The 20,575-nt window shown below is 53.0% G+C and overlaps 7 protein-coding genes and 1 non-coding gene across 8 annotated transcripts; 6 read left to right on the top strand and 2 right to left on the bottom strand.

Moving 5' to 3' along the window:
* The first annotated feature begins 173 nt into the window (after positions 1 to 173).
* On the top strand, positions 174 to 1,021 carry BP01DRAFT_241251 (uncharacterized protein). The gene has a single exon (XM_025571268.1). The coding sequence runs from the start codon at positions 263 to 265 to the stop codon at positions 845 to 847; it is 585 nt and encodes a 194-aa protein (XP_025432937.1). The 5' UTR covers positions 174 to 262; the 3' UTR covers positions 848 to 1,021.
* A 185-nt stretch (positions 1,022 to 1,206) lies between these two features.
* On the top strand, positions 1,207 to 2,551 carry BP01DRAFT_316104 (uncharacterized protein; the record flags this gene model as incomplete). The annotated part of the gene is made up of 2 exons (XM_025572575.1): positions 1,207 to 1,429; positions 1,869 to 2,551. Coding segments are annotated over exons 1-2 (882 nt in total), but the record flags the coding sequence as incomplete, so codon positions are not given.
* Positions 2,552 to 3,890: 1,339 nt separating this feature from the next.
* On the top strand, positions 3,891 to 7,198 carry BP01DRAFT_292879 (putative nuclear serine protease HtrA2/Nma111; the record flags this gene model as incomplete). The annotated part of the gene is made up of 4 exons (XM_025571710.1): positions 3,891 to 4,304; positions 4,388 to 6,691; positions 6,758 to 6,955; positions 7,025 to 7,198. 4 exons carry the CDS (start codon positions 3,891 to 3,893, stop codon positions 7,196 to 7,198), a joined length of 3,090 nt encoding a protein of 1,029 aa, XP_025432939.1.
* Positions 7,199 to 7,919: 721 nt separating this feature from the next.
* Positions 7,920 to 7,990, top strand: BP01DRAFT_t97. The gene has a single exon. It is a non-coding gene; the product is annotated as a tRNA-Gly (tRNA).
* A 730-nt stretch (positions 7,991 to 8,720) lies between these two features.
* Positions 8,721 to 10,186, bottom strand: BP01DRAFT_381384 (uncharacterized protein; the record flags this gene model as incomplete). The annotated part of the gene is made up of 6 exons (XM_025577301.1): positions 8,721 to 9,209; positions 9,263 to 9,459; positions 9,514 to 9,631; positions 9,689 to 9,720; positions 9,771 to 9,887; positions 10,147 to 10,186. 6 exons carry the CDS (start codon positions 10,184 to 10,186, stop codon positions 8,721 to 8,723), a joined length of 993 nt encoding a protein of 330 aa, XP_025432940.1.
* A 497-nt stretch (positions 10,187 to 10,683) lies between these two features.
* Positions 10,684 to 11,338, top strand: BP01DRAFT_241376 (uncharacterized protein). Its single transcript, XM_025571269.1, has 2 exons — positions 10,684 to 10,785; positions 10,863 to 11,338. Exon 2 carries the CDS (start codon positions 10,964 to 10,966, stop codon positions 11,252 to 11,254), a length of 291 nt encoding a protein of 96 aa, XP_025432941.1. The 5' UTR covers positions 10,684 to 10,785; positions 10,863 to 10,963; the 3' UTR covers positions 11,255 to 11,338.
* A 417-nt stretch (positions 11,339 to 11,755) lies between these two features.
* Positions 11,756 to 16,644, top strand: BP01DRAFT_390618 (uncharacterized protein). Its single transcript, XM_025578013.1, has 4 exons — positions 11,756 to 12,099; positions 12,158 to 12,248; positions 12,297 to 15,686; positions 15,740 to 16,644. The coding sequence occupies exons 1-4, from the start codon at positions 11,921 to 11,923 to the stop codon at positions 16,295 to 16,297; spliced, it is 4,218 nt and encodes a 1,405-aa protein (XP_025432942.1). The 5' UTR covers positions 11,756 to 11,920; the 3' UTR covers positions 16,298 to 16,644.
* Positions 16,645 to 17,523: 879 nt separating this feature from the next.
* BP01DRAFT_316113 (putative MFS polyamine transporter) lies at positions 17,524 to 19,548 on the bottom strand. The gene is made up of 5 exons (XM_025572576.1): positions 19,243 to 19,548; positions 18,227 to 19,177; positions 18,073 to 18,160; positions 17,928 to 17,982; positions 17,524 to 17,865 (listed from the first exon to the last, which is right to left on the bottom strand). Exons 1-5 carry the CDS (start codon positions 19,419 to 19,421, stop codon positions 17,672 to 17,674), a joined length of 1,467 nt encoding a protein of 488 aa, XP_025432943.1. The 5' UTR covers positions 19,422 to 19,548; the 3' UTR covers positions 17,524 to 17,671.
* Positions 19,549 to 20,575: the final 1,027 nt, after the last annotated feature.

Here is a 20,575-nt window from a genome sequence, read left to right on the forward strand (position 1 = left end):
AGTAGACGGAACTTGATGCCTCAGGTCTTCCAAGTGCTCTGTACAGTAGAAAATTCCATACCTTAGATAGTTATCTACACTTTTGCTGAGAAATAAGCCCAGTACTCCGTACCTAGTAGGCAATAGTCACTACCACTATCCATGTTAGTACTACTTCGTATTATATTAGTTATTCCGACTGATCATCCAGTCCATGAACCTTACTCCGAATGTCTCCTGACCAGCAATACCCATAGCATACTGTAGTACACAGTAAGTACGGATGAAAATCCAAGACTCCAAACCAAAAGACAACTTACCACAAACCGAACAACTCCACTCACCGGCCCGCCCGAACGAATGGTTGGCCATGCTTTATCAACCAATCGCTCGCGGGCTGATCAGTTTTGGATCCGGCCAGCAAATCTCTTCCTGTCCCTCCACCGTCTCCGTCTCAGTCTCTTTCCACTGTTCGCTCTACCCTTCGATCCATGACTGTGTCCCTCGTCTGTCTCCATTCATCATTCTTCCCTCCCTTAATCACGATTATTGCTTTTATCTATTCCTTTCCTGCATATCCGTTTCACTCCCACTCCCTTTGGGTTTGGGCTGTCAGCTGTTGCTCCTCCAGTCTAGGCCCCCCTTAGTGGCCGCCTTTTTTTTTTCACTACTCTTTCCACCACCCCCCCCCTCCCCCCCCCTTGGATCTCCCTCCATCAACTGGAACCCCCCCAATCTCTCTCCGTCTCCTTTCAGCCCAGTCGGTCTGCTGGCCTGTCGTGTCCCCATCGGCCCAATCAAGATCCTCCTCTTCCCATCTTTCCCTTTAATCTTAAAATTGACCCTTGGTGATCTTCTTGCATTTTAATTGCTCCTATTTTCCCCTCATTCTCGATTCCGTGGGTTGTTCCAGAAAAATCCATAGGCAATTAAAGCCACCGATCACAGGCCACTAAGGCTTGAGGAGATCCGGGCTTAGTCTCGCATTCGTCCATCCCTGGATTCCCGCGAGTCAGAGAACCGTTCGGAACTCTGACACTGACTTTCTACGAGCGTGTTCCGTTGAAGGTTTAATTAGACAAAAAGAAGAAAAGAAAACAAAAAGAAAAAAAAAAAAAAAAAGAAAGAAAGAAAGAAAGAGAGAGAGAGAAGAATAAACAAAAGAAAGTGAAGAGAGGTTTTCCCAGTCCAGCTGTCGTCCGTCACATCATCGCCATGGACTCGAATAATCCTTCCGGCTTCCCGACTGCGATGCAGCAGACTGCAGCTTTTCCTGTCTCAACTCAGAGTCCTCAACAATTTCCATACTATCCGAATGCCATGCCCTCCTTTCCCCAGCCTAAATCTACACCTCCCCAGCAACAATTACCGCATTCTTTCAATTCGGTGCCAATGCAGGTCGGCCCCGGTGGAGCAATGATGCCGTCTGGCTTTTCCCAGCAATCACAAGGTACGTTGTCATCAGTCTATCATCGGAGTGGTGCTCCCTAGTCATTGCCAATTCTTCTTATCTGATTTGCCTCATCACCGATTGCTTAATACTGCCTGTGACCTCTTTTGTACCTGGGCTATTCCTCCTCTCCCGCTTCCCCTCTTCCCCTATAGTTTCCCCACCCTTTGAGTGACTTAGATCAACGGTTGCTTCGTCGCATTGGACATCATTTCCAATATTGACTCTACCGCATCTGACCCGGTCTGGTTGCGTCTTCGCTACGGCGAGGACCAATGGCTGAGTGGATCTCCACTATCGTGTCACCCTCTCCCATCACCCCGGTTGCCTCCTGATCGTTGTTGTCGCTTTCAAGCTACGCCGTGTTGCTGGCCCAAGTGTCCGAGTTAGACGCAATGTCGGCTGCAGGGACAAGCCGCTAATGAACGGGATGGATTAGCAGGACCCCACGCCAACTTCGCGGCGCCATTTGCCCAGCCACCTGTTCCGAATTCCATGGGCCAGTTTCTTCCTCCACAAACGACCTCAACCGCCGCGATCCCTGGCACTGCTGCACATTCATTATCTTCCAATATGGCTTCAATCTCAGCAAACAACATGATTTCTACGCAACAACCGAAACCGACTCCGCAACCCAACCTGGCGCCAACCTCGTCTCCTTCCGCTCCCCAGTCGCCTGCCGCGGTTGCTCGAGAGAAGGCCCGTGTGTCGGTGCTTCTGGATATCAATTCGATGTTGCTGCAGGAAGTCATTAATCTTCAGGCAGCGGGCAAGGCCGGGGGCTCACCTGCTCAGCAAGGTTCTCAAGAGCCCAACCCATCCCCAACCTCGGAGCAGACTCCTGACAAGTCCTCCCACTCTCAGCGCCCGAGTCCGGAGTATGTGGAGTGTATGCGACGGCTGCAGGCCAACCTGGCCTACCTTGCAACCGTGGCCGACCGAGCCAAGAAGTCAGGTGGTGTTCCTCCCAATGGCCCAGCCATTCTGACGCCACCGCCCAACATGCCTGCAATGAATGATCTCTACAATCGTCTCAGCGATCTCTTTTCCCGCTCTGGCCAACCTAGTCCCAAGGCCTCGAAAGGAAATGGGCAGCCCAGCCCTTCTCCCGCTACCGAGACAGTCGCCTGAACACCTATCCTTGGATATTCGGAAAAACAAACCTAGACTCCGCGGTATGCTCGAGGGCGCCTTGGCAGCGGGCCCAGGTTTCTCCCAGAGAAGGCCCACAAAAGCTTCACGAACGATGGAAGCCTCTTCATTACCTCTATCACGTAGTAGAGGCTCTTATAGACATAACCACCAAGCCTAGAGTGTATGTCTCGATTACTGCGGATCGCGAACACTGCGTTACGGCCTTGGCGCCGGATTCCCCGTGGATCGGTGTCATGATACGAATAGCAAGATGGAGTCAGTCTCGGCTTCATCATTCTTGAACGTAGGGGAACGCATCTTCGTTATCGGACTCATACGAGGGGATGGGCTCTTTCGGGGGCATTAAAACAGGACATCGGCGTTTTACAGCTAGAAATGGGCGGATGCCTCTAGTGAGTATGACCAAAGCGGTTTGGGGGGAAAAGGTGGCAGGAAAGGAGCTTGGAAGACAACCATCAAGTGTATTATAGCCACGCATTGATAGAGGTGTTGACAGACCTCAACGCCCTTACCACCCAGGTTCTTCTACTTCGCTAGGTAGCCGTCCATAGTCAGAACCTGGAATATATCATCCATCAAGCCTCCATCGGCTATAAATGGGCCTCATACTGTGTCGCCTTGACCCTGTCACTCTTCCCTCGATTGGATCCATCTGATCTGGTCATCGGACTGTGTTGCTGCAGCTTGACGGGCGGTGGAGGGTGAATGGCCAATCAGAGGGTAAGGCTTTTCTGACCGCGTAGCTGAGCTTTTCTGCCTCCAGCTGTCCGCTCTGCACTCCGTCACTCTCTCAGCTTTTCTCCCCCCCCCCCTCCTCAAACTCCCTCTTATTCCAACAACTTGTTGCTTGCGGACCTTGTGAATGTCTTGCGTCTGGCTCCCACTCTACAGAAGGAGCTCATTGTCTGTCGCTACTACCATCTTCCTCAACAGTACTATCACTTGTTCTGCTATAGCTGCCGCTTCCTCTTTGTCGTCCACCGCGCCGTCGCCGCCGCCGCCGCCGCCGCATTCGCCGACTGCATCCAGCTCTCCTGATAGATCTTGGCACCACCTCACTTTGCCTTCAATTAGCACCCAATCGCCTACGCTGAGATCGCCTTCCGCTTTGCATCGTGCCTATATATCACATCATAGTCATCGCGCCGTACGACTCCAGCCGACTCACCATCAAAGCTTGGCTCTCTGGTCAAGCGTCATAGCTCCGAGAAGCATCAACGCTCCCAACACTTGTTCAACTCGCCCCTATACTTCGCTCGCTACCCGATTCTCGAGACCCCGTGACTCTCGGATCCTTAAGCTACAGATGGATTCAATTGGTGACGCAGGCGCCAAGCGCAAGCGCAGCTCGATCGCCGCACCCGCCGAGCGGCCCACCAAGCACCTCCGTCCCGAGACCAGCACGTTAACGCCGGGTGACTCCACGCCTGCAAACGGAACCGTTTATAGTGTGGAGGAAGAGGAGGATGCTGGTCGAGTATTGCCCCTGGGGGCTGCACAGGCGGATTCGCCTGAATGGCAAGCTACCATTGAGGAGGTCGTGAAAAGCGTCGTCTCCATCCACTTCTGCCAAACTTGCTCTTTCGATACGGAACTATCAATGAGTAGTCAGGCAACTGGGTTTGTGGTTGATGCTGAGCGGGGATATATATTGACCAACCGTCATGTGGTGTGTCCGGGACCCTTCTGGGGATACTGTATTTTTGACAACCACGAAGAAGTAAGTTTCGATGACTCCTGCAACCCACTGCACGGACATCTCTCTCTCACTCTTGACTGCTATGCAGTTCTAACAGACTTCAGTGTGATGTTCGTCCTATCTATCGAGATCCTGTGCACGACTTTGGAATATTACAGTTCGACCCCAAAGCGATCCGTTACATGAAGTTGAAGGAATTGAAGTTGCATCCGGACGCAGCAAAGGTGGGGTCGGAGATTCGTGTCGTGGGTAATGATGCCGGAGAAAAGCTCAGTATCTTGTCCGGCGTCATCAGTCGGTTGGATCGAAACGCTCCCGAATATGGCGAGGGATACAGCGATTTCAATACCAACTACATTCAGGCCGCCGCGGCAGCAAGTGGTGGCAGTTCCGGCAGTCCTGTCGTCAACATTGACGGCCATGCGATTGCTCTGCAGGCGGGCGGTCGTGCGGACGGCGCGGCCACAGATTACTTCCTCCCGCTGGACCGGCCGCTGCGTGCGCTGGAATGCATCCGCCAAGGTCAGCCTGTCACGCGAGGAACCATTCAAACGCAATGGATTCTCAAGCCATTCGATGAGTGTCGTCGATTGGGTCTGACGCCCGAGTGGGAAGCCACTGTGCGCAAGGCCGCTCCCACGGAGACCAGCATGCTGGTCGCAGAGATCATTTTGCCGGAGGGTCCGGCAGATGGAAAGCTCGAGGAGGGTGACGTGCTACTCAAGGTCAACGGGGAACTGCTCACTCAGTTCATCCGCTTGGACGACATTCTAGACTCGAGCGTCGGGCAGACCGTGCGTCTGCTCGTGCAAAGAGGCGGTCAGGATGTAGAGGTGGAGTGCCAGGTTGGCGACCTGCATGCCATTACGCCCGACCGCTTTGTCACCGTAGCGGGGGGCACGTTTCATGACTTGTCCTATCAGCAGGCTCGTTTGTATGCCATTGCTACCCGCGGCGTGTATGTCTGCGAGGCCGCCGGCTCCTTCAAGCTGGAGAACACCCTGTCCGGGTGGCTGATCGACTCCGTGGACAAGCGGCCAACGCGGACCCTGGAAGAGTTCGTGGAGGTGATGAAGACGATCCCCGATCGCTCGAGAGTGGTTATCTCGTATCGCCACATTCGTGACCTCCACACGCGTGGTACCAGCATTGTCTATATCGATCGGCACTGGCACCCTAAGATGCGACTGGCCGTGCGAAATGATACCACTGGACTCTGGGACTTCTCTGACCTCGCAGACCCCGTTCCCGCTTTGCCGCCTGTGCCGAGGAAAGCCGATTTTATCCAGCTTGATGGTGTGAGTCAGCCTGCTGCCGCAGATATTGTGCGCAGCTTCGTGCGCGTTTCGTGTACGATGCCGCTCAAGTTGGACGGCTATCCTCAGGCTAAGAAGACGGGATTTGGCCTGGTGGTTGACGCGCAGAAGGGTCTGGTTGTGGTCTCGCGCGCCATTGTTCCATACGACCTCTGCGACATCAACGTCACCGTGGCCGATTCGATCATCGTGACCGCCAAGGTGGTCTTCTTGCATCCTCTTCAGAACTACAGCATCATACAGTACGACCCTAGCTTGGTCCAGGCTCCGGTACAGAGCGCCAAGCTTAGCACCGAGTACATTAAGCAGGGTCAGGATACCATCTTCGTCGGCTTCAACCAGAACTTCCGTATTGTGGTGGCCAAGACCGCCGTCACCGACATCACAACCGTATCCATTCCGGCCAATGCCTCGGCCCCGCGCTACCGTGCGATTAACCTCGATGCCATTACTGTAGATACTGGTCTTAGCGGACAATGCTCCAACGGTGTGCTGGTTGGAGAGGATGGAACGGTGCACGCGCTTTGGCTGAACTACCTTGGCGAGCGCACGGCGAATTCGCACAAAGATGTTGAGTACCATCTGGGCTTCGCGACGCCGTCTCTCCTCCCCGTCCTGTCCAAGGTCCAGCAAGGCGAAATGCCCACGTTGCGGATTCTCAACATGGAGAGTTACGTGGTGCAGATGAGCCAGGCCCGCATCATGGGCGTGTCCGAGGAGTGGATCGAGAAAGTGACGCAAGCGAATCCGGCCCGGCATCAGCTGTTTATGGTCCGCAAAGTCGACTGTCACCCTCCGGGCTTCGCCTCCTCGGGCCTGGATAGCTTCGAGGAGGGCGACATCATCCTCACGCTAGACGGGCAGCTGATTACCCGCGTCTCGGAGCTTGACATCATGTACGAGAAAGAGTCCTTGGAAGCGCTCATCGTGCGCAACGGCCAGGAGATGCGCATCCAAGTTCCCACGGTGCCGACAGAGGATCTGGAGACCGACCGCGCGGTGGTCTTCTGTGGCGCTGTCCTACAAAAGCCCCATCATGCGGTCCGGCAGCAAATCTCCAAACTCCATAGCGAAGTCTACGTCAGCGCTAGGGTACGTCTCCCCATTCCTCTTATTCCTCCACTGCGTTCCAATACTGACATTGTGATCTTGCAACAGAGCCGCGGTTCGCCTTCCTACCAATACGGCCTCTCGCCCACGAACTTTATTACTGCCGTCAACGGCACCCCGACTCCGAACCTCGATCGCTTCGTTGAAGAGGTCCGCAAAATCCCAGACAACACCTACTTCCGTCTCCGGGCCGTGACCTTTGACAACGTGCCGTGGGTGGTGACCATGAAGAAGAACGATCACTACGTATGTCGCTCGAGAACCATCTCCCGTACCATGTTTGGTTACATACAAATGCTAACACCGTCCATCCAGTTCCCCATGTCCGAATATCTGAAGGACCCCTCCGCCCCCCAGGGCTGGCGCACCGTCGCCCACGATAAGGACAAACATCGCGACGGCGCTGCGCCGGATGCAGCGAACCTGAACCCCGACGCCATGGACGAGGGATTTGACGGCGTCACTGATGTCGAGCCGGAGGCTAAATAGGGGGGCGGTTCACTGTGGTCTCTACCACCGCAATATGTGCTGGCGTGCTGATGATGGGTTCCCAGCCATATTCACATAAAACAAATCATTTATATTGTATGTACAATATAGACTTGTATATTCTTCATCCAAGTGCGTAAAAAGGTCTCTTCTTGGGGTATGTTAGGCAGAGCTTTGACGCTTGCCGTATTTCCTTCCGCTCTTGAGCGCTAGTTCTGTGTCTGTGAGGGGATACGATCGAGGATTCTTTTCTTGGTTGTTGGACTTGAGACTCAAATTTAGATTCAATACCAACCGCACGGCGAATCCGTGTATTCTTGTATGTTGTGCACCATAACCATTGACGTTAATTGTGTAGGCATACGAGTATTTACCTTTGCCCGGCTGGGGTTTTGCAGTCTAGTAGTTGATTGAACCGTCAAGTCCGATAGAGTCTCCCGGCAAGAACGTTGCCGCAGACATGAAGCCTGAATGCATATATATCATCATACATCATACACCCTGAACCTCCCCCAAACACCACCGACCGCAAAGCATCGTCTAGACTAAAAATCCCCTAATTAATAAACTCATCAAAGAAAGGAAGAGGCATTCCTAACCCCATAATACTCAGTCGACGAGGATGGTCCAAGGTCCTGGACATGGACACAATGCAGCTTTCAGCACAAACAAACTGACATAGGGTGATGTGACAAAGTTGGTCAATTTCTGACATCAACAAGCATCATTGGTCTAGTGGTAGAATTCATCGTTGCCATCGATGAGGCCCGTGTTCGATTCACGGATGATGCACATCTTTTTGACGTTTTCGTCAACGTCTAATCTGATTGTTCGACTAGTTATGGTGTAGATTAACTATGTAGTCCTCGACTACTCTGTGTCTCTTCCCAACCCCTTCTTTTTTTTTTTTTTTTCTTTTATCTCCTATATCTCCTCCAATTCAACCAAGGGTACTCGGTTGCACGAACTATAAAGCAGGGGGCGTATCGTGCACTGGAATGCGCGGCCTTACATAGTCCCGTCTGCTGCTCGTATACCGCAGACAATACCGGGTGATCATCCCGTGCCGGGTTAGTTTGTCTAGCGCTCGAGGCATAATTTATCTACTTCCAGGGAGAGTCTTCTCTGCCTTGTATTCTGTCCAAAAACTCAACTTTGAACCAGCTGGCCCTACATCAATTTGATTTACCCTGAGACGGTTGGGAAATTTCATACCGAGCATAAGATATAAGTGACAACCCAAACAAACAATGTACTCCACAGTCGACCTGCGAGCAAAAGGAAGAAGAGACGAACAAGGAAAGAAAAAGGGACAATGACAGGGACAAGAAAGACTTCTCCGATGATCACCAGCGATTGAAGTTCAGTTTGCCATCGTACAAACCCCACCACCGCATACATACCACCTGGCCTAGCCCAGCCGCGCCTGTCCCCACAACTGGCTTATTGGGACCGTTTGTGACTACCAAACAACACCCCTAGAAAGAGCCATCAATCTGTGCCCACCTTGATCTCACACTATCTAAGCCAAGAGAGGCTCCTTCTCCTCAGCATGGAGGGCAGGCTGCTCGATCGACTCCACCACGGGCGCAACAGAGACGGGGGCCACAGGCTCAGCCTTTGGGGCTTCGGGGAAGTCGGTCGTCTTAATCACGGGCTCAGTCTCAGTCTCTTCCTTGACAACGGGGCTGACCACCTTGGCCACCTCGGGGGTCACAGAGCGCGAAGCAGACCGACGGTGCACGAGACCCTGGGCCTTGGCACTGTAGTCCTCGACATATTGCTTGACAAGACCCGTTGCCTGTGCGGTGCGCTCCTCGGCGACTTCCTTCAGCTGGTGGGCCTGGCTGTTGACCATCTCCTGGAGGTGCTCAATCTGGCCATCGATGACCTCACGGTTGTTGATGTAGATCAAAGGACCCAAGTAAGCAATGGTGACAGTGATGAGGGCGAGACCCCAGAAGGGAAGGAACTTGATCAACCAGTAGGCGGAGAAAGCGGCAAGGAAGGACTAGCAGCGGGTTAGATCTGATCACACGCTGCACAGGCGTAGCATTGACCTACAGCAATGGTGTGAACGAGGTTCTCAGCGAACAGAACGCGCTGGAACTCGATCAGGACAAAATCCACGAGCTGTTCGAGATCCTCCAACACAGCCTCCACCGTCTCCTTGGGGACAGTGTAGTACTTGCGAGGGCGGAAAGATCCGACAACGCTCTGCTTGAGGGCAAGCTGACCACCCAGCTCAGCGAGCGCGGTGACTATAATATCCATTAGTCCGTGTCAATGGAGTCTGCCGTGTAGATTTCACTCACAGCCCAGAACCACATAGATAAACTTGAAGAACCATCGGAGGAGAGGAAGATAACGGGCGGCAAAGATGAAAGCGACGACGCTGATAAAGGAGACGGCGGTGGCTCGGGGTTGCTCCCACTAGAACGAAAATTTGGTTAGGACTGGCCTGGGTAGGACGGGCTCGCAGTCACTCACGCTCAAGAGGCTGTACAGCAGAGAGTGGTAATCTATCCGAGATCAGCAACGCGCGTGTGCTACGATTGTGAGTGGTACATACAGGTCAGGGGTTGGCCGGTCGCGGCGGTGGTGGAGGGAGTCACTGCTGCGTTTCGCAGCTCGCGCAACTCTTGACTGGTGCGGGATGCCTCAGTCTTGATGTTATCGGCAATAGGTCCTGTGAAAACCGTATGTCAGATCGATTGCAATTGGAATATGTCAATGCCTCTCCGCCTGGAAAGAGGCTGAGATTAGGAGCCAGAACTTACCATTGGTAATAATACCTAAGCGGAAGGATCTGTGGTAAGCCTGTGCAACTCGATTTCGGACTCACGGCGAAAAGTGAAATGTGTGGAACTGAAGATCGCACGCGAAATTAGCTTCAAGAGCTCTTCTCAGCCCGAGACTGACAGCAGGAAGCTCGATACGTACCTTACCATGGCCGTTCATGTTGGGGTAGCTCACGTCCGCAGCCATGACGAAAGTTGTGTGGGTTCGGAAAGCTGGAAAGATAAGGAAAAGGGTGGATTGTCAGGGGAAAACCCAGAGAGAGAATTGAGGATTAAGAATACCACGAGATTAAGGTGGGTGCGAAGAGGAGTCTGCAGTCAACACAGGAAGCAGAGAATTGAGATGATTAGAGTGAATTACTTTGGGTGTGCGGGGAGGAGGGGGGGATCTGGGAGAATAAGAAGAAAAAAGGATGAGCGAGAGAAAGTTCGGGAGAGCTGCGAAAGAGAGAAAAGAGAAGAAGAGAGGGTGATGCAATAATGGAGTCGGGGCGGCGGGCGGAGTTGATTTGGTCGTGTGCCTCAGGTTTGGGGGTTCACTGCTCACTGTTTGTTTCACTACTAACTTATTCACTGCTACTACTTTCTAGTACTGTGTACTGTATTCCTTCCTCCTCTTCCTCTTCCCCCCCCACATGAAGCAAGCAAACGACCAAACATGTGATGGCCTGGACCGGTGTTTCGGATTAACTTGCACGGCCAAAACTAATTATAATCTCGGATCAACTCAGCAGCTCTCCTCTCACTACTATACTATAGTATACTTATCAAATTGACTGAAAGACGGTGTGTGCGCTTATGCAAGGGCCTCCCTTCATTCATTCAGAATCTACTCATATCATGATAAATTCCCAAGCAAGCAGCAGTTCACGCATTGCTATGCATGTTCTGCAGGTCGAAGATCCAGACTTGCCCCTAGACGTCTGTCCGCTAGTCTACCCGGCAAAGCCTTAATGGCTCATTCATGACTGGCCGTTTTGAATCCGAGGTCCAATCAGTAACACCGTGCTCGCTCGCCATGATGCCCCTCATACTGTGTATCACTGTAACAAGCACATTGTCTGGCTGTGTTTATGTGGGCTGGAGCTGGGATGATGTCACTCTCCGGTCACACATCAATCAGTCAGCTTCCGCTCTATTATCCATCACAATTGAGAACCATCCCGCGGTTTTGCAAATGCTTCCATTGGCAACTGGCACGAAACCGGAAACCAACACGATTCGGTGCTCCTATACACGAGCGAGATCTTGGTAAGTGACGCAGTGGCTAGCGCTGGAATACGGAGGGGCCAGCATCCGTCCATGAACCGCCAACCACTTGATGGAGGCATATCAAAAAGCACATCATCCGCACCCAATCTAGATCTGGCCATAAATGATGTCACAGACACTTAAATATTCTTTCAGCTGTAAGAGGTACTCCTACCTGGAAGGCTGTCGCGTGGCAATTCCACTTGAAATTTGTATGTAGAATTCAGCCAGGTATCCACAAAAGCTCACTTTGAAGACTTGAAGTGACTTGGAGCGAAGAAGATAATACTTGTACATCGATATGGAGCTTGAAGTAGTGCAATAGTCAGTCCAGAAATCACAAGTCCTAGCTCCAGAGTTTTTAATGCTAGCCTAAGAGTTATGCTCATTATATCGTGCCTGAAGCGCCAGGCACCCATGATGTAGAGGTCACGTGCCAGAGCGGGACTCACGCGTTGGCCGATGTTTTGATGCTTCAAACTCCGGACGACAGGCCGCTGAAGCCCACCGGCCGACCATCCACCCCCAGCCGACACCCCACAATCTTATGCTGCTTTTCTCGACTGTCACTAATCTCTAGACTGGGCTCGTTTGCCCTTCCCACATGTTACATTAATTTTAATGCCTTCTTGACAACACCGATCCTCAATTCGCGTTTGTTTACATCGCCATGGCTGCGACAGGCGCGAGGGGGCAGAAGCCTGTTGGCTCTGCAGCCTGGATCTCATCCGAGAAAGAGAACTGCATGCAGCTTGTGGATCAGGAAATGGAAGAGGTCGAATATCCTGTGCGCCATGAGATGGACTGGTTGAACGAGCACATGGCCGAGATTTTCTCTTCGAACCAATTGTCAGTTGCGCCCGCGTAGCATCGGGTTCGTCCGTGTCCCTTACTGACCCTCCTCCAGCAACCTTACGGATGCGTTCAAGACTCCTGGCAAGTTGCGTGGCAAAACGCCGCGGACTGCGCGAAAGCGCGATGCGACCGAGCCTCGTGTGGTACGTTGACTGGCTTTCTACGGCGGACTTGTTGCTTACTATATACAGCCTTTGAGCGAGATATTCTCTTCCGTACACAACAGCAAACCCGAAACCAAATCGGAGAGCAAGCTTGAGAGCAAACCTGCTGCTAGCCCGACAGTCCCGGCAGTTCAACGCTCACCCGCCAAGACACCCGTTGCGTCGCCCCCTGCAGCACCGACCCCGGTGGCCGAACCTGAAGAGCCCGTTAGCAAGGACGCAGCTCAACCCGACTATCCCGATTTGAGCAAGAATCTCAATTCCTTCCCGGAGTACAATACCGACTCAGGCTATCATGGCATGCCCGATGCCGAAGACATGGAGGAAGATATCGATGATGATGTTGTCTTGACACAAGTACAGACTGAATCCCAATCGTCGACGCAACCGGTGGATACCGAGCTTATCGGTACCGAAAATCAGGCTCACTCACCAAATGAGCGCCGTATGACCGCTAGCTCTTTCCATTCTGCTCAAGAGAATGTGCGCCATCGAGGCGAAACAGTCGAGCCTGAGCGAGTTGAACCGTCACCGGAGCGGAGCACAAACTCTCAGACACAGCAAACAGAACCGGAAGAACAGGAGGCCGCTATCACACCGACGCCTGAATACGGAGAGCAACCCGAATTGGAAACTGCGACAAAGCCCGACAATGAGCCCAAGCCTGAGACCGATCTTCAGACTGAACCCGCACCCGAGCCCGAGTTCGAGCGCGATGAGCATGAGGGACATGAAGAGCGAGAGGAGCGCGAAAAGTCTGAACCTGCGCTTGAAGAGAATGTCGAGCCGCAACAGGTTCCAGACCCCGAGAACAAATCCGAACAACGGGTAGATATGCAACAGGAACCGGATGAGGAGGAGGAGGAAGTTCTCAAGCCCAGCCCTCTGGAACAGTCAGAGAAGGAGCCTGGCAAAGCTCTGGAGGCGCATTCACCTGCCAAGACTCCCACCGCACCTGCCGCGAAGTCCGTACAGGAAGGGAAGGAGGAGAAGGACAAGGATAAAACGGTTCTCGATGTCGATGATATTGGCTCCCCTTCGGATGCCTCTCCCCCGGCACGAGCCCCGATCCGCAAGAGTAGCCTTTCATTCGCTTCACTACCTGCACGCGAGCCATTGACCAAAAAGAGTCTGGGTGGTTCGAGATTGTCTCGCACAAGTCATCTCGAGATTTCCAAACTTAGTAGCGGAGGGAGCTATCTCGGAAGGCAGACTGGAGGACACAGAAACACACAGCCTGCCGCGGAGGACGAACACACCAACAATGACAGAATGGATATTGACGACAGTAAAGATTTGACTGACGAGGGAGAATCGGATATCGATACGAGAGCCAGCAAGCTCCATGCCAAGTCCTCGACTCAGAGACTGCATGAGAAAATCAGCATGCTCGGCAAACTACAGCCGTCGCGACCGACTAAATCTATCCCCGCAGTCTCGCGCTTGTCCACAGCTCAGGTTACCTACCCTGAGTTGCCAATCTCTAAGCCCGATACGAGACCGGATATCTCTAATTCGAAGCCCCGTGATGCGCATGCCGCAGCGCCCATGCAACTTGACGATGATTGGATTAAACCAATGAACTCGCCTTCCCGATCCACGGCACAGTCTCATCGGAGAACTGATAGCAAAGACGCCAAACTCTCGGGAGCTAGAGCTCTGCGGGCTGCCGAGGAAGATCGCTCCCCTGTTGCTCTTGATAATCCAAGAAGTGCGGCAGGAACGACGAGACCATCTGCCAACCGCGCCTCTGACGGAGGTCGTGGAAAGTCAACAACGCCTCTCTACTCTTCTCCGCAGCGGCCAACTCATCAGAAGAGTGCGTCTGCGCATATCGACTCTCAACTCTCAACTACGCCAGTTGGATCACCTGCAGCGGAACGCTGGGATGGCCCGTTGAGTGCGTCCAAGTTTAGACTCCAATCAATCGTGCAGTCGGCCAAGGGCTTGTTCACGAATACCGGAGGCTTAGCCGCTGCCGCTCGGAAAGAAGCATCCTCACCCGAACAGCCGAGATTGCGACCAAGTGGTCGGCCCATCAGCGAGCTCAGGGATGCTATGCAGCGACCACAATCTGCTCATCTCCTGAGCCCCCCGCGACAGGATGGCCGTAGGACTCGCAGCTCTACCGAGAGAGAAGAGAAGCGTAGGCAGATGGAACGTGAGGAACGCCAACGCGAAGAAGAACGCCGCCAAGAAGAGGAACGCCAACGCGAAGAGGAACGCCGACAAGAAGAGGAACGCCAACGCGAAGAGGAACGCCAGCAAGAAGAGGAGCGTCAACGAGAAGAGGAACGTCGACGTGAGGAGGAACGTCAACGAGAAGAGGAACGCCGAAGAGAAGAAGAGCTGGCTCAGAAGGCCCGGCAACAAGAAAAACACAGAGCTATGCAACTCCGGTCTGCACAGGAAAAGTATCCTGCTGATAACGAGTCCCGTGCAACTTCCGAGGCACCCGCCGCACCAACAACCCAGAGATTGCCCCAATTACAAAAATCATCCAAGGAAACGGAGGCTGTTGTCGAGGCTGGATCCAGAACCATTGTTCCCAGCTCCATCCCCCAACAACAGCAAACAAAGGGTCGACCTGTCAGACCTACCCGCGAAACTCTTCAGAAGCCCAAGCCTCAGCCTGTCTCCATTCGTGTGGGCAGTGCTCTTTCTCGGCCCATGACACTGGCATCTTCCACTATGTCTTCCGGGGTGAGGGAGTCTAGCGTCCCCGCCCCGACCCCGGCCAAGCAACCTACTCTGAAGAAAAAAGCCAGCAACTCTTCGTTACATACTGCTTCATCCAATAGCAGCTTCAAGAGTTCTATGTCTGCTCAGTCGCAGCGTAAGGCTCAGCTCGCGAGCGAAAGGAAGCGAGAACAGGATGAACGTGAGGCACGGCGTCGAGAGGAGCAGCGCCGTGAACTCGAACGCAAGCGTGTGGCTCAGCAGCAAGAAGAAGCTCGTCGCCAGGACATGCGCAGTCGGGCAGAAGCCGAGCGGCGCGAGCGACTTGTAGCCGAAGATCCTAAAAAGGCGGCGCAAATCCAGGCAATTGAGAAGCGGAGACTGGAAAGCCAACGTAGACTAGAGAGGCAGGGAAGCCAACAGCCTGACAACCATCCTGTCGAGAGACCGGCCTCTCAAGCAGCCCAGCGAAGTGAGATGGGGGCTACAAGGCCAGCTTCTCGCCTCGGATCAATCCAGCCCTCCTTCCGCTCCATCAACCCACCGCAACCCAATCCGGCCAAGCCTCCCAAGAGAGGTCTGGATGAGGAGGCTAATCAGCGACCTACAGCGTTGAAGACGGGCACTATGCAACCGGCGGGCGAGTCCAAACGCAGAAGGACAGAGGACGAACAGAATCGCATGTCCTCAATGCGCCCCACCATGGCTCCTCCAATCCGCCAGTCCAACATCCGCAAGGTATGTCAGAATCTTCGGCGGTTTGTTAGTCTGTTGCTAACGTTTGTTTCCAGGAGCCCAAGAAGCCCTCATTCTACAGCCATACTCAGCAACCAGCTTCCATTCTCAAGACTGGACAAACGCAAAGACCTGCACACCCTATGGACATGACCAAATATGCCAGTGGCAAAATTCCCTTCGCGGAACCACCAATGGCACCGCCAGCTGCTGCGCACCGAACGCCAGCTGCGAGCTCGTCGCAGAAACATGCAGTCAAGGAATCGCCCAACTATCCCAACGGCGAGAATATCAACCTGCCCGAAATTGCCACGGACAGCGAAGACGAGGACTCGGATGCGGAGATGCTACCTGTTCCCAAGTGGGCCCAGCCGAAAGAGTTGGAGTCTTTGTTGCGTCAGCAAGAAGGCATGGAGGCAGATTCTATTTTTGGACCCATTGCACCATTCTCCCTGGAGGAGACCTTCAAAGGGGACAAGAAGATCAAGAAATTCCGCGAGCGCACTAGTAGTGCGCACTGGTCTGGACCGGACGGACTGACGCAAGATGAGATTCGACGCGACCTGGCTGAGCGTCAACGCTTGCGACTCAATGGCGGCTGGACCTTCAACTGAACTGCTGTTATCCGCTTTCTCACGCTTGTGCGATACATGATGGCTTTCTTTTTCTTTGTTTTCTCTCAATGATGCCAGGGCTTTATTTTTTTTTTATCTGGGGGTAAATCTGGGACTTTTGCAGCCGGGGTTCTGCGAGGAAGGGGCTGATAGGCATAACTGGTCTGGCGTTTGTCGTATTCCGACTTAGGTTTCATGTTGTAGCTACATCATACAATTACTTTATGCATGTACCCAGTGGACTGTTCTCGCCATTCTTTCGGTCTGGATTGTCTGAAGGCGGCCATTGCGAGGATTCTCGATCATCGACATTGGATTAGACTCGGGGGCGAAGCATCAGAAAGTCGGACAAGCATTCTTCTCGTGCTACTATGATGTTTAGGGGACTCGAAAGACAGAGTCCGTGGTAACTCGTTGTTACTGTACTCCGTACTCCCTTGTAATCCCATCCCGCCGATCACGGATCTTGAGTGACGACGCGGATGCCTTCCCCCCGCTAGAATGGGATGGCCGAGTCCAGCCGACGTTCCAGGGTCGTCAGGCTCAAAGAGTGGAAGAGTTTCCGAGCCAGAAGAAGAGGTTGAAACTAATGCCCACTCACAGAAACAAAAAGAGCATAATAGCCCCAATAGGTGAAATTGAAACCCCGGCTGCCGTGTCAGAGACAGCAGTGGTGGTGGGGTTGATGTTTGTTTGTTGTTGTTGTATTGCTGAACAAACGCGGTAAGGGCTGACAACATCCCCTTTCAGCCGATTGCTGTAGCGTGGAATCTGCGTCTCTGCGCTTGTTCTTGGGTATATCTACTCGGTATGATACTCCGTACTTTGTTTCTTGTTATCGACTACAGCACGATATATGTAATGTCATGTTCAGTTAACTAGTTAGTACTTTATACTTAGATGATGTTTGAATGTGAAAGGACTCTTTGAACTGCGTTCCCTTTCGCCCTTGCTTCAAGTTCCGCCTGTCCCTGAGCCACTCCGTGATTCTCTCTCACTCCAAGCACCCTGCACTATAAGGAGGCATCTCTCACCCGAAAAACTACTGCGCTGGATAAGTATGTAGACCCTTGCCTGCAAAGCTGGGTTTTCCATAGGGACGCACTTATCAGGATATGCAGAAGTGCCTGAAGATTATGGTTGCGTGGGCTCGGGATCGACGGGTTAATGAGACGAACTTTTGTATTGAGGTGAATCAAGTTGACCATCAAGCAGGTCATTCATTACACAGTACTATGACACTCGGCCATATAAGAATCCCTTTATCCTAAATCTGCGGGTCAAAAGAGAAATAGTGACCATCCTTCCATGATGGCTGATCCTGTCGTCAAGCTCTAACGAAGCCCCCCCTCGTCTATTCAGAACATCGAAACATCACCTAGAGTATCCTTTGCCGCGCAAGGAAGCTCCGTACTTGAACAACACCCAAGGAATAGGCAACAGAAACAAGGACAGGAACGCATAGAGACTGCTCGCCCAGTGCACCCCGAGCTTCTCGTACATTTGTACGGTGAAAAGCGGGAATGTGGCTCCGAGGCAATATCGAATGACCCCGTTGGCGGCCAAGGCTGAGAGTGAATCCCGGATGAGTACGGGAATTAAGAGTAGAGTGGGGGAGAATGTGACTTACCAGATGCTGCAGCACCGGCTTGATAGACATCGACAAGGTAGGTGATGGCGGACAGCTACACAAAGGGGGGCAAGCACTTGTTAGCTCAGTGCATTGGTAGACGGTCACGAGTATGGGGTTTGAAAAGTCGTGGGAAGCGACTTACGAAAAGAGAAAAAGCTCCCACTCCAAAAGGGATTCCTGCGCACACAAGGGCGGCCCAGTGGCCACCGGCGTGGGCTTCCCACGCATACCTGAAGATACAAACGCGATGAAATTAGCAGGGATGCCTCACAGGCGAAGGCTTTTGGGGTCCTTACCAAAACAAGCCCACGGGTAATAGTACACTGCCTGCCATTGCCGAGTAGAGGCGATGCTCCGGGGCGGCAACGCCCCCGCCAGCCACGCGTGCCCTGACGTACAGAGTCTTGTCAAAGATCCCGAACATCAAGGCCGCAAGAACATATCCCACAATGACGCTGATGAAGGTTAGCCCAACCTGTCGCCAGTCGAACCCATAATAGATCGTGTAGACGTAGGACGAGCTGGCGAAATAGCTGAAGATCATGGCGTACGCGAACGCCGTATACAAGGTCAATGAGAACACGATGACTTCGGTGCACAAGAGCTTCACGGGCCTTCCTAATCCCGTGGTAATCAAGTCTCTCAGGGACGGCTTCGGAAGTTCTGGCTGCTGTTGCGAGCCTCCCCCCTTTTCGAGGTGGGTATCATCACTCTTGGTCTTGACCAAGATCCTCTCCTTCATGGTCTCCTGCATCAAGACCGCGCCGAGCCAGACGGGCGCGCAGAGAATCACCATGACCCATTGTGTCCATCTCCAGTCGTCGCCGTGGTCCTTGAGGACATAGGCTCCGGCCAAGGGCCCCGTCGTGGGGCCGAGGAAGGGACCCAGGACAAAGAGCAACGATGCAGGACCGCCTTCCTTGTCCAAATCCCAGATATCAGCCAGCGTACCCGCACCGATTGCAATGCCCGAGGACCCCAAAGCCCCAGCCAGCCCACGGCACACGAGCAGAGTCGCGAGGTTATTTGCCGCCCCGGCCCCTGCACTGAACGTCAGGAGACAGGTCGAGGTGAAAATATAGACGGGGCGGCGGCCGAACGTTTCTGACAGCGGCGCGATGACTAGAGGGCCGAACGCCAGGCCAAGTGTATACAGGGTGAGGGTGAGCATGGAGACGGTCTGCGATACGTTGAATCGTGTTGCTATGAGGTCCAAAGCGGCTTCGTTGACGGATGTCCCGAACGTGCTGGGGGAGGATGGAATCAGCGCTGTCCTTACGGCTCTCCCATTCATTCTGAACAAGAGCTGGACTGCAATACTTGCATCACAAAAGCGAGAACGCAGGGCACGGCGGTGTGAAAGAGCTTCTTCCATATTGGCCAGTTGTGAGGGTTTCGTTTCTCGTGGGGATCATCCCATTGTATCTCTCTAATGTCAGAATTTTGGAGAGAAGAACCCCCGACGGGAGCGATGGGCTTCGGATCGGCCATAACGTGCTACCCGGCGATTGTAATCAGATGGTGGAAAATAAAAGGGGTTTGAGTTGATTTCAGTCTTGTCGACAGGTCATGTCCTAGTCGAGAGAGGGCAGACTCTTTTCAGGGAACGAGGATTCTGGAAGTCTTGTCTACTTAATAAACTGAGTCTGTGGGTCAATGCGCAAAGGATCTGACCAGCATCCCTCGTATAAATACTACCTAGAAGGACAAATGGGACCTGAGCTTACGACCATTTTGACTAGAACCTTGGGTTGCCAGGTCATCTTTTCGTGGCTCCAGGGAGGGGAGTTGGTAGTCAGTATACTTTCACCTCGGCCATACTAAGGTGATTAATCATAGTTAAGAGCGATAAGCGATGTTTATGTGATCCACTCCGGTTGAGGTGGGGGAGTCCCGGGTTTCCCCCCCCCGGCGGATGAATTGATCCTCCCGTCTTGGTCCCGTTCCTGCGACAAGATATCGATCCCGGGGTTGCCTCCAAACAGGCAATACACTATCTAATATAATCCAAGTTTCGTGATGCTTACCTGAGGAATCTCAGAGCTTTCCTGACTGCCACATGGTGCCAGTTTACTTGGTCAACAGACGGGTGAAGAGATGTACGAGGGGGAGTAAACCAAGAATTAGAAGCGGGGTTGAGGGGCCAAAGGAAGTGAGACGAGGAGGTTTCAGTCAGTATAATTAGTAGTTTTTATTCAGGCCGAATATCTGTACCAGGGGGATAAATAGGATCTGAACAGGCCGTGTGTATCGAGCTGGGCACAAGAATTCAGTCTTGGAGATGATTTCCGAACAAGCGATCGGCAATTGCTTGAAGCCCAAACACTGCATGCAAGACGTATACCCCCTCCCCCCCCCTCCACCCCCCCAAAAAAGGTGGACGGGATCAAGAGAACTGGGGGGCAATGGAGACTGTGGTACAAGAATGAAAGAGGAAAAGGAGAGAAGGACATAAGAGCCAAAAAAAGAGATAAATCAAATCTTTGCGAGTACAGCGATCGAAGAACCCGAGTTGCCAAACAACCACACGAAACATCTCCATCCCGTGACTGTCTGTCTGTTCCCGTCACTTCTGCTTCCTGCCTGCCAATCTCACCAAACCCCCATGACTATCAGTCACTGGGTCTCACCCTCTGGCTTATGGG

The sequence above is a fragment of the Aspergillus saccharolyticus genome (genome assembly GCF_003184585.1).
Source record: "Aspergillus saccharolyticus JOP 1030-1 unplaced genomic scaffold BP01scaffold_9, whole genome shotgun sequence".
Lineage (NCBI taxonomy): Eukaryota > Fungi > Ascomycota > Eurotiomycetes > Eurotiales > Aspergillaceae > Aspergillus > Aspergillus saccharolyticus.

Excerpts from the sequence above, each read along its gene's own strand:
- BP01DRAFT_241251 (XM_025571268.1), top strand. The coding sequence starts at position 263 with ATGAAAATCCAAGACTCCAAACCAAAAGACAACTTACCACAAACCGAA.
- BP01DRAFT_390618 (XM_025578013.1), top strand. The coding sequence starts at position 11,921 with ATGGCTGCGACAGGCGCGAGGGGGCAGAAGCCTGTTGGCTCTGCAGCC. Across the intron at positions 12,100-12,157 it reads ATTTTCTCTTCGAACCAATT|CAACCTTACGGATGCGTTCA; the intron begins GTCAGTTGCGCC and ends ACCCTCCTCCAG. Across the intron at positions 12,249-12,296 it reads ATGCGACCGAGCCTCGTGTG|CCTTTGAGCGAGATATTCTC; the intron begins GTACGTTGACTG and ends TACTATATACAG.
- BP01DRAFT_241376 (XM_025571269.1), top strand. The coding sequence starts at position 10,964 with ATGACTGGCCGTTTTGAATCCGAGGTCCAATCAGTAACACCGTGCTCG.
- BP01DRAFT_316113 (XM_025572576.1), bottom strand. The coding sequence starts at position 19,421 with ATGGCCGATCCGAAGCCCATCGCTCCCGTCGGGGGTTCTTCTCTCCAA. Across the intron at positions 19,178-19,242 it reads TTTGTGATGCAAGTATTGCA|CACGTTCGGGACATCCGTCA; the intron begins GTCCAGCTCTTG and ends ATCCTCCCCCAG. Across the intron at positions 17,866-17,927 it reads AGCCGGTGCTGCAGCATCTG|CCTTGGCCGCCAACGGGGTC; the intron begins GTAAGTCACATT and ends ATTCACTCTCAG.